This window comes from Halichoerus grypus, chromosome 6 (genome assembly GCF_964656455.1).
Source record: "Halichoerus grypus chromosome 6, mHalGry1.hap1.1, whole genome shotgun sequence".
In the NCBI taxonomy this organism is placed as follows: Eukaryota; Metazoa; Chordata; class Mammalia; order Carnivora; family Phocidae; genus Halichoerus; species Halichoerus grypus.
In genome coordinates, this window is record NC_135717.1 from 163,138,501 (window position 1) to 163,149,353 (window position 10,853).

The 10,853-nt window shown below is 52.0% G+C and overlaps 1 protein-coding gene across 2 annotated transcripts; it reads right to left on the reverse strand.

Moving 5' to 3' along the window:
* Positions 1-1,432: 1,432 nt before the first annotated feature.
* CKAP4 (cytoskeleton associated protein 4) lies at positions 1,433-10,711 on the reverse strand. 2 transcript variants are annotated; one of them, XM_036106548.2, is made up of 2 exons: positions 10,043-10,711; positions 1,433-3,901 (listed from the first exon to the last, which is right to left on the reverse strand). In XM_036106548.2, exons 1-2 carry the CDS (start codon positions 10,490-10,492, stop codon positions 2,579-2,581), a joined length of 1,773 nt encoding a protein of 590 aa, XP_035962441.2. In that variant the 5' UTR covers positions 10,493-10,711; the 3' UTR covers positions 1,433-2,578. The 2 variants fall into 2 exon arrangements, with proteins under 2 accessions (XP_035962441.2, XP_077932636.1); XM_078076510.1 differs by lacking the exon at positions 10,043-10,711 and adding an exon at positions 6,303-9,434.
* Positions 10,712-10,853: the final 142 nt, after the last annotated feature.

The window sequence follows — 10,853 nt, forward strand, 5'->3', positions numbered from 1 at the left end:
GGTAGGATCTACCTGTAACTGCCCCACCATCAGGAATATGTGAATTCATAATGCATTCTTTTTATTTCCACCATCTGAATTTAAATTTGGTTATTTTTCTGACCCTTAGAGGTTTTCTACTATAGTATTAAATGACAATCTATTAGGGGCACCTGGGTGGCTCAGTCGTTGAGCGTAGTACTCTTGATTTTGGCTCACGTCAAGATTTCAGGGTGGTGGGATAGAGCCCTCTGCCCCCCCTCCCCGCTAGCATGCTCTCAAATAAATAAATAATAAAATCTTTTTAAAAAATAAGTGACAATCTATTAAACCACTCCATAGTCTGAGGTTAAAGACTGCAGAAACGGTGTCAAGAGGAAGATCAAGAAAATGCCTAATACAATCAACCAACCTGAAAAGAAACCAAAATTTCATTTTCCCAAGCATGGAAGTTTATGCTGTCCAGCACCCTCCACAAAGGAGGGCAAAACTTGTCACTGAACTAGTTTTCTCTCTCAACTCGTCCACTTGAAAATAAAATTACAAATTATTTCTAACACCAATAGAGGGTCTATCCTGACTTGCAAACTGCTTTGGAAAAACATCCGCTAGGAGTTGTGACGCCTTAGGGGGGATGCTGCCTCAGGGACCCAGAATGACTGACCAAAAAGTTCAGGGATGAGGGGCCCTCCAGCCAGAAAGGAGGGCAGGAGACCACATTCGCACGCAGGCCCTCCTCTCCCTCTCCACCCTGGGTGGGAGAGAAGAGTTCCTGCAGCCTCAGGCTCTGGAACAGGGCTCCGGGGGCCCTGCACTCGTGCTGGTGGAAGGTGGAGTTTGCTGTCACAGTTCAGAGCAGGACTGGGTTCAAATCTCAGCCCTGCCACTTCCTAGCTAATAATGATCTTACATGACGCTTGCCAGCCTGCGGCCCCTTGGTAAAATGGGGAATGAAGCCGCCTAGCTCTGGGGAATATTAGGAGGAAGATACAGGGGCCTATTAAGTGCTTAGCACAAGGCCTGGCACACAGGGACTCAATAAACAGCATCAGATACCAGTTTCCCCAAGGAAACTGGAGGCTGCAGCTCACTAAGATGGTCTAAGACCACAGTTCTCAAACCGGGCTGCACTTTCCAATCAGCAGGGAGCCTTTGAAATGCTAACGCAAGCCCTCTATACACCCACTGAATCGGAATCCCTGGGGGCAGGCCCAGGGATTGTTTGAAGTACCCAGAAGATTCTGCTGTAGCTAAGAGTGGGGAGTCCTGCGAAGACCTATAACCAAACCTGTAACAGTCAATCAAAGATATGTCCCCAGGCCTAAGAATGAGGCCACCTTGCTTTTAGAATTGAAACAAAGTCTTAAAATTGAAAACTTCCCAATCTTTCTAATCTAATTAACAAAATACATCGCAATTGCTAAATTCTCAGAAAGCCACCACTCTAGAAAAGTCGTAACAAAGCTCAAGTGTTTATTAAGAATTAAAAATACTGTAAATAAGCCATACAGTTCATTTCACAGTAAACTAAACAAACCTTTTTTTTCTCTTTTCTTTTTTTTCTTTTTTTCTTCTTTTTTGAAGGGCAAGACAGCCATTAAAGAACAGTACAGCTCGAAGGAAAACAGCAAAAAACTACAGAAAATGCACACATTCCTCCTGACAGATGGGGGTCTGCTTGGACAGCAAACCTCTTCATGGACATAATGGGAAAATAAAAACACGTGGCCTCCGTTCTCCGGGGAGAGACAGCCCATGCCTTTGTGGACCACTCTCATCACACATTTCCTGAAAGAATCCAGGGAGTCCCCTTCCCAGGATTCTAAACCTATGTATTATTTGGGGACCCGACCAAGAGGTGACGCAGGCCGGCCACAGTGGACTCTGTGAGGGGTTGTGCCTTTGCATTCAGAACCATCTGGATTCTTTGCAATAGTTACCTTTGAGATCACTAGATGATTCAGGAACGGAAAAGACACCCCACACCACGGGAGGTGACCAGCAAGTCAAGCAGCTGGTTCTTATCAACTAAAAACCGAGGGGCTTGTCTCCCTCCCACATCAGAGCTGACTCTTGTGAGTTTTAACCAATTTAAAGTGGAAGACAAGAAGTGAGTGGCAGCTCATGAAAACTTCGGCCAGAAGCATTAAAAAAAAAATAAAGGTAAAATTAATTTTCCTTAAAGAGAATTAGAAAGAAAAGTGCCTCCTCCCCCCACTTTTTTTAATGTGAAATCTGTCAGCCAGGCAAGGTTTTTTGAGGTTACACTTAATCTGCCTCTGCTAATCCTCAGTTGAAGCCATTCTTCTCTGACACTAGAGACATCCCTTCTAAAAGGCACCTCTGATTGGCAGGGGCCGGGCCTTGAGGAAAACCAAAAGCAGAAGCAGAAAACTTGAGAAACCAATGGTGTGTGGTAATACTCGTAAATAAATTAACTGGGCACAAAAACATAAAATGCCTTGGTGTTCAGGGGGGGTGTCCACTGCTTTTTAAGAGGGGACAAAGAACATGGGGGGTAGGGCGCGGTGGAAGAAAAACAACACATTTTTTGGTCATGAGAAACGACTTAACTCTGCACCCTGCACACGCAATTCATTCAGACTTTTTCGTGAATCTTTTCCACTTTCAGAAACAACCTATCCAGGTCATTTCTCAGGTCATCTAACAAGCCCTTAGCTGATTCCAAGTTGTTCTCGTTGGTTTCTATTTTCACCGAGTAGGCGACCAAACTGTCCACGGCAGTCCTGAGCATCCTCAAGTCCGACTCCACCTGGCTGACTGAGGCTTTGAGGTTGTCTAGAGAAGAGAGTCTGTCCAGGAAGTCCTGAGGCAAGGGGGCCGCCCGGGCCAGGTCCTGGCCCAGCAGCGTGTGGACTTGCTCTTGCACCTTCTGGAGAGCCTCCACGGTGCTGGGGAGCTCGCCCACGCTTCTCTTCAGCTCCTCCACGTCGCTGTAGAGCGAGAGCTGGGCCTCCCCCAGGCTCCCCACCGTGCCGGCCAGGCCGCCCGCGTCGGCCCCCGAAGGGCCCAGGCCCACCACGTGCTCCTGCAGGGCGGCCAGGCGCCGCTCGTGCTCCTCGCTCTTGGCCAGCAGGGCCTCCAGGTCCTCACTGTGCCGGGTGGAGGCCGTCTGCACGGCGTCCATGCCGTCTTCCACAGTTTGGAGCCTGGAGTCCAGTCCCTGACTCTTCTCCTGGAGCGCCGCCAAGGAGTCAGAGTGTTTGTAAACCCCATCTTCTTCCGGCCTAAGGGCCTCGGCTTCCAGGTGGCGCAGCTCCTCCCTGAGTCTCCTGATCTCCTCAGGAAGGCGGGAGGTGACCTCCTCGGACTGCAGGAGCTTCTCTGTGAGGGCCTGCAAGGTGAGGTGCTCCGAATTGGCCGCCTCCTTGAACTTCAGCTGCTCCTGCTTGAGGCTCACCAGCTCCTTGACCTCGGTGTAGACGTCAGACTCCAAGGTCTGGAGGGTGCTTCTCAGGGCCTCGATGTCCTTTTCTCTGGACTTCACAGAGAACTGTGTTTCCTTCACAGCTTCCGTCAAGGCTTTCAAATCCTGCTTGTAGCCCTCGGAGTCTTCCAGGGAGGCAACCTTCGCCTTCACATCGCTGATTTCCTTCTGGCTCCTCTTCTGGACTTCGGTGAAGATAGCAATGTTGTCGTTGATGGACTTCGTGAGTTCCGTCAGCCTTTCCTCCACTGTGTTCTCAAGAGACGTGAAGTCCCGCTCCCGGGCATCCTTCACCACGTGGATGCCATCAGAGAGGTCTTTGAGAATCTCGTTCTGGAGCTTCTGCAGAACTTCACTGATCCGGTTGATCTCACTCTCCCCTTGCTTCACAGCTTTCTCCGTGAGGTCTTGTTTATGCTGGGAGCTTCTCAAGATGGACTCAAAGGTCCCAAATGTGGCTTGAAGAGACTGCGCCTGTAACCAAAATCCACATGTTAACCGCTGAGAAGAGCTGCTGAGTTTTATGCAATACAGCTATATTTCTTTTTGTCTGCCCGGTTTCCAGGTCCCTCTTCTGGAACAGGAAAATGATTGTCCTTGGAGAACCTTCCCTCCACACACAGTCCATGTGGTTTGGGGGACCAACTGAAAGGCCCTTTCCAAGTGCTCCTGGGGTCCTCCCTCCTGAAGCCACAGTGATTAGCCCAGGGATGGGCCTAAGGCCTAAGGCCGGTCAGTCAATTCCAAGACTTCTGTTAAAACTACTGGTAAAGAAAACCTTTTTCTACTCGGATTGCTAGCTATAGGATGACGGAAGCCTGGAGAGGCTTAGACTGGCCCACGAAGAACGCCAGTCTACGAATCAAGCCAGCACAGTGGGAAGCAGAACTGAGAGATGGCAAGATCGAGTTCTGAAGACACAATGTGCATCTCTGGGTACAGCTATGCCTGAAGGAATCTCCTGAACTTTTTAGTTTAAGCCAATAAGTTCTCTCGGTCTCTCCCTCCCCCCTCCCTCTTTAAGCCAGTTAGGCTGAATTTCTAGCTCTTGCAACTGAAAAGTCTTACAGCTTTTCACAGGGAGAAAAGCTGAAGCACATGGGAGACACTGGGCTGGGAGGCAAGAGACAAAGGTTTAGGTGTCTAGCTTGCCACTTCTAGTTGGGTGGCCCTTACCAAGTCACTGTCCTCACCCGAAAATAGGACCGTGGGCCAGATGTTCCCTTAGCATTCTCTGGCTTTGTGAGCACATTATGATCCTGTTTGCCACGACACACTCATTCTAAATAAATTCTCCCCTAACCAAGGTCTGACCTGGAACCTCTCCGGGGAGCTGGTTTGATGTGTCGAGCCTGACGGGCTGGTGACTATTGGCTCACAGAGCCACCCAAAATGCTTTCTTGCAAAAAAAAGAATCTGAATCTCTCAAGTCTCCAGCTCTAACCACCAATTCACAATAAGAGAAAAACATCCTATGAGGGTGCAATCAGCCAAACCCACGATGTGGAAAATTCTACACAACAAAGAATGAGGATCTTCAAGAATTAAATGGCATCTTTAAAGGGGGAAAGCCAGGAAACTATTACACATTAAAAGAAATTTAAGAGATTTATCAACCAAACGTAATGTGTGGATTTATATGGATCCTGATTCAAACAAAGCAACTATAAAAGAAATATTTTTTAAGGGGGTCAGGGAAATCTGATTTTGAACTAGGTATCAGATGAGAAGCAAGCATTACCGTTAACTTTGTTAAGTATAATATACTGTGTTTTGCCAAAGGAAAGGGAAGAGAAGAAGCTCCTATTTGTTAGAAATAAATCTTGAAATACTTGGGGTGAACTAATGCTATCAGTCAAAATCAGATCCTGGCTCGATATCCACTGGGTCTGCCAGAGCCTCGCGGGCCCGCCAGAGGGCCTGCCCCCGCCTGTGCCCGCTGAATCTCCCGACTCAGGGCAGGCCATCCTCCCCGCCCAGGCTGCAGCCATTCCGCAGACCTGGGCTATTTCCCAACACCCAGAGTATCTGAGAGTGAGAGAGATCAGGTGGGCACCCGACCAAGGGTGGAATAGAAGGCTTCAGAGACCCAGCTCTCCCTCCGGCCCAAAAAGAGCAAAACAAAGTGGGAGGGAAGAGGTGGTGATGGAATGAAACAAGAATAGCAAAAAAAGAAAGAAAAAAAAAAAGCACTATTGAAACGGGGGTTCACTGTATTGATCTCTTCTGTTTACGCCTGAATACTTCCATGGCAACAAGGTAAAAAATAAAATAGCATGGGCTCTGGAACCAGACTGCCTATGTTCGAATCTTGGCTTGGACACTTCCTAGCTGTGTGATCTTGGGCAAGTTACTCAGCACATCTGTGCCTTGGTTGCCTCAGCTGCAGGATGGGAACAAAATAGTACCTGACTGGCAGGCTCATCTTGCGAGGATTAAGCGAGTGAATATATCTAAAGCTTCAACTGTGCCAGACACATAGTGAATGATCAACAAACGGCAGCCATGGTCTTCATTATTGTTTAATCTTTCCTCTGGGAGTAGCTCAGCAGTCAGGAGATTCCGAGACCATCCTTAGCCCTCATGCCTCAGGGGAAAAGCTACAGAAACGAGAACAGGATGCCTGGACTCTGGTTCCAGCCCCACCTAAAACCAGATCTGTGAGCACAAATAAGTCACTCACTTTCCAGGTCCCAACTCCTCGTCTATTAACAAATAGTTTCTAAAGTCCGTTTCGGTTTCCAACAGTCTGTGAGTTTTAGATAGATTAGAATTAGGTTTTCAGGGACTCCAGAAGACTAGACAATTTCCCTGTTCGACTCAATATAACCTGAGTCATAAAGGGTACTCTGAGAAGGTACCAGGGAGAACTCACCTCCAAACGAAGTTGTTCAATCACAGCACCCGCCTGTTGCGCACCGCACTCAGAACAGCGGCGCGGGCGGGTGAGCACGGGACCTGCAACGTGGCTGGTGCTCATTCAGTATTTTCTGAATGGAGCAGGAACAGTTAAATAATAGTACAAAGCCTGGTGAAGACTGAGCTGGTCCACTTCCCCTCTGATCCCTGTCACCCCTAACATGGGCTGGCTCTTGGCAAATGGCTAGGAAGGGGAGTAGATCAGAAATTATGGATGAAACACCAACCCCCAACACTATGACAAGAATACGGAAATCGCCCCCCTACGGATGGTGCTGTGAGCCGTACATCTTTACATGCAAAGACCTCATTATAATCAATATGCAGTGGATGCATCTGTTTCCCCAACATGTGGGGTGGCCACCAAATGGTGGGCAGGAAAATAATGGCTAGGACAGGGTCCCTGCACTCAAGGAGCTCACAGCACGCGGGGAGACGGTCGTGGCTGCCGTTCATCGGGGCATTTCCTGTACACCAACAGATACGCAAACTACTTCGTAATAACCTCATGAGTGCATGGCTCCCGCTGATCTCCAGTTTACAAATCAGGAGACTGGGAAGTGGTCAGGCTGGGCAGCAAAATCCCAGAACGTGTGATGTCCCAACCTGAGCTCTTAACCCCTAGTGATAAGCTTGAGCAGAAGCCTGTTCAAAGCGCACTGAGCGCCTGCAGGAGACGCTACCTACCTCAGGAGCCCTGACTCCTCCAGAGTCAGGATGAGAAAACAAAGAAACACAACCAGAGAACTCACTCTTCCACAAACAGCTGTTCATCTCATTCGCCTGTCCCTCCTGAGCCTAACCATCACTTTATGCCACCCTGGATCCCCCAGGGCAACACGGGCCCTGCCCGGCCTCCAACTGAACTACCAACGTTTTCAGAAGCCCGCACCCACTGTGCCCGCTGAACCTTCCACGTAAGGACAGGCCAGCTTCTCTGCCCAGGCTGCGGTCATTCAGCAGACCTGGACCATCTCCCCACACTGAAAGCGTCTGCAGAATGAGACCAGGCGAGCGCCCCGTGAAGTCGAGTGCTTTAAGTCACACTGCTTTTGAGTCCGATCCCGGTTCCCCCACTTAGGGTCCGTGTGTGACCCTGAATGAGTAACACAGCAGGCCCTGCTGGCCCACCTGTGAAACAGTGCTAATAAATGGATCCTGCCTCAGAGGGTGGCTGGGAAGCACTTAATAGGATGCCTAGCCCATAATGAACACTAATTATGAATAATAATATTTTAAGTATATGTTCCTGCTAAGAACCAAACCCCACCCTGCACCAAGCATCACAGTTAAAAAGGGGCTCAAGCTCAGGCTGTCTGAGGAGCCAGCACGACTCATTCTTCAAAGCAAAATCTCTTATTTCCTGGCCACCTCCGAGGTGCAGACAGAAGTAGTCACACACAGTGACAAATCTCAGTACTGTTCTGGGCACGTTCTGAGTTCCGTATCACCGGACTAAGCATTAATTGAGCACCTACTACGTACCAAGTGGGGCACGAGCAAGACAACAAAATGAACAGACACACGGTTAAGAGTGTGCCAGGAGCTAACTAACTGCAGTATGAATCCTAGTCCTGCCCCTTACTAGCTGTGTAACCTTGCATTTACTCTGTCTTCTTGTGTCTCAGTCTCTTCATCTGTGAAAGGCGGGGAGTCTACTCGTGCTCACCTCTTGGGGCTGCTGTGAGAGTCAAAAGAGATGAGTGCACAATAAATACGAGGCATTACATACAGCTTGATTACACTGCTCAATTAAAAAGAAAGGTCACTGTTTCAACAGTGTACAGCCAGGTGGATGCTTAAAAATCTGGACAGAGCCCTCCCTTCTCTGTGTAGATGGGAAAACTCAGCGCCAAAGCGGAAAGTAATCTACACACAGCTTTGATAGAAAAGAGGTAGGAGCCAGGGAGGAGGGAATAAGGGAGAGGCAGGGGAGAAGCAGAGAGTAAACCCCAGTTTCTTCAACCGCGATTCAAGACCTTCCCCATCTGGGCCTCAAGTTCAATTTCCCATCTCACTACTTCCTAAATGTTACTCTGCAACAGGCTGGACAGCCACCTGCTGTCCCTTCAACATACTCAAGACAGCCCCCTGCCTCTGTGTCTCCACTCCTCCTCTCAACAGTTACCACCAGCGAGGTCTACACTGGCACTGCCCTGGCCACTGGGATAAAGGCCTAGGCAAACTCCACACCCTCTCTCTTCTGAACTCACACAGCAGTGACCCTTCCCTGAAACCTACTTACGTGCTGCTTTGCAAACAGGATTTGTGCCTTTTTGCACCTTCCTACCCCCTCCACAGGGCCAAGAGGCCTCCATATCGCTATCAGACTTCAATAAATATTGTGATTGATTGGTAACCGGGTAGACGAGAGAGAGGAAACGAGAGGCTAGTGATTATGCTCCAGCGGTATGTCCTACTTCTTAAGAATGAGTTGACATTCAGGATAGGCAAAGCAGCACTGCCTACTTAATTGCCTCCGAAAAGTCACCTCCCTTGGCCTGCAGCATGGAGCAGGCTGACTCATCCCAGTTGCTCTGCCAGTCTTAAGAGGAAATTCCTAGTCCTGCATACTCCACAAAAGTCGATAGAAACTTGGCAGGGCAGGCAGCATGCTGGGAAAAGGAGGCAGCCGTTCCGGGCTCAGAAGTGGTGGCGGGATTTTTTGTTTCGATCATACAACCAACTTCCATTGAGCAATGACATTAGTGGAGGACGGCGGAGGAGGAACGAGAGAAGGGATCAGACGGAGGGAGATGCACCTGGTGTGGAAAAATACAGACAGGGTGGAACCTAAGAGGCTCTGTGGTGAAAGTTGGGTCCATCCATACCTGAGAGAGGCCACAGTGGACCCCAAACTGGGCAGTGGCCTAGACATTCTCATGCAGTTTGCCACTCACCAGCTGGGGTCTTTATCAATTCACTTGATCTCTCTAAACCTCAATCTTCTTGTCTGGAAAATGGAGTCAAAACTGCTACTCCTCCCTCCCCACCAGGGTGGCTATGATGATTAGATAATGAGCAAGCCCTCTTAACATCATGTAAACGTGTCTTGTGGTATTACTCACCAGTACCCTCTAGTATTTGGGGGCCTTTGCTTTCCTCTGAAGCTGGTTTATGCTACTTCAAAGGCCCACATGGGGACACTGGTCCACCAAAAGACAAGGGGTCTGAAGATAGGTAATATTTCATTTGAACTTCGCAAATGAGTATGATTACTTGCTTTTTCTTCCCCAGGATCGGGATTTATGAAAACCTGGCTCAGATGTCTTCCACAGGGAGCCCAGGTGCGGCCTTGCGCGAGGCTCCCAGGGATGCGCTGGCGTCCCTTCCTACCTCCTTTTCAGACAACTCTGCCCATTCAGCGGTTCCTAATCCGAAGAGAATGGGCTCCCCAGAGCCTGGCGGCTTCCTTACAGGTCACCGCTAATTCCCTGTGACAGGCCCTTGGCCCACCCTCGCCGGCTGGCCTGACCATCCTCGCGGCGGCCCATCCCTCGGGGCCGATTCCTCCGCGGCCATTAACAAAGAGGATCTGGGGACCGCCCGGGGACTAGGGGCCCGGGGACGGGGCATCCCCAGCCCGGACCGCCCGAGTAAGGGGCCCGGCTCTGGTCCCGGCCCCCGGGGCCTGGGCAGAGCCAGCGACCCGGCTGTGGCGCGGGGCGCCGCGGGTCGGGGGGCCGGGGTACCCACCTTCTGCTCGACGCTCTGCAAGCCCTGGCCCAGCTCCTCCCTCTGCCGGGAGAAGTCCTGGTGGCCGCGCCGGACCTGCTGGACCTCCTCCAGGACGTGGTGGACACACCAGCCCGAGAAGGCGGCCGCCGCCACCAGGGCGAGGTAGAAGAGAAAGTTGAGCGCCCGGCCGAGCCTGCGCGAGCAGGACGCCGAGGACGAGGCGGCGGCGGCGGCGGCGGCGGAGGAGGAGGACTTGCCGCCGCGGTGGCCGCCCTTGCCGTGCGCCTGGTTCTGCGGATGCTGCGGCGGGTGCTGCTGCGGGTGCGGCGCGGGCGGCGGCGGCTGCTGCGGCGCCGGCGGCGGCTTCTTCGCCACGTCATCCGCGCCGCCCGACGGGTGGGCGCCCTTCTCCGAAGGGCTCGCGGCCCCGTGGCCGCCCTTGGAGCCCCTTTGTTTGGCCGAGGGCATGGCGGGCGCGGCGGCGGGTGAGGCCGCGGACTGCGAGGCGAGCGAGCGGGGCACGCGGCCCGGGAAACTTCCTCGGGCTCCCCCGGGGCTGGGCGAGCGGCACGCGGGCGCTGCTGGCGTCGGAGCGGCCGAGAGAGAGCGGGCGGCGGGCGCGCGAGGAAGGAGGCCGGACGAGGGAGGAAGGAGGAGGGGGCCTGCCTCCGCCGCCGCCGCCGCCGCCGCCGCAGCCGCGGCGCCGACCCCGCCTCCCGGGAAGGGAGGCCGGGAGAGCCGAGCCGGGAGAGCCTGCCACGCACGCGGGGGCCGGCGCGGCCCCTCCCCCTGCCGCCACGACCCCAAGGAGGGGGGCCGAGCGGGGGGC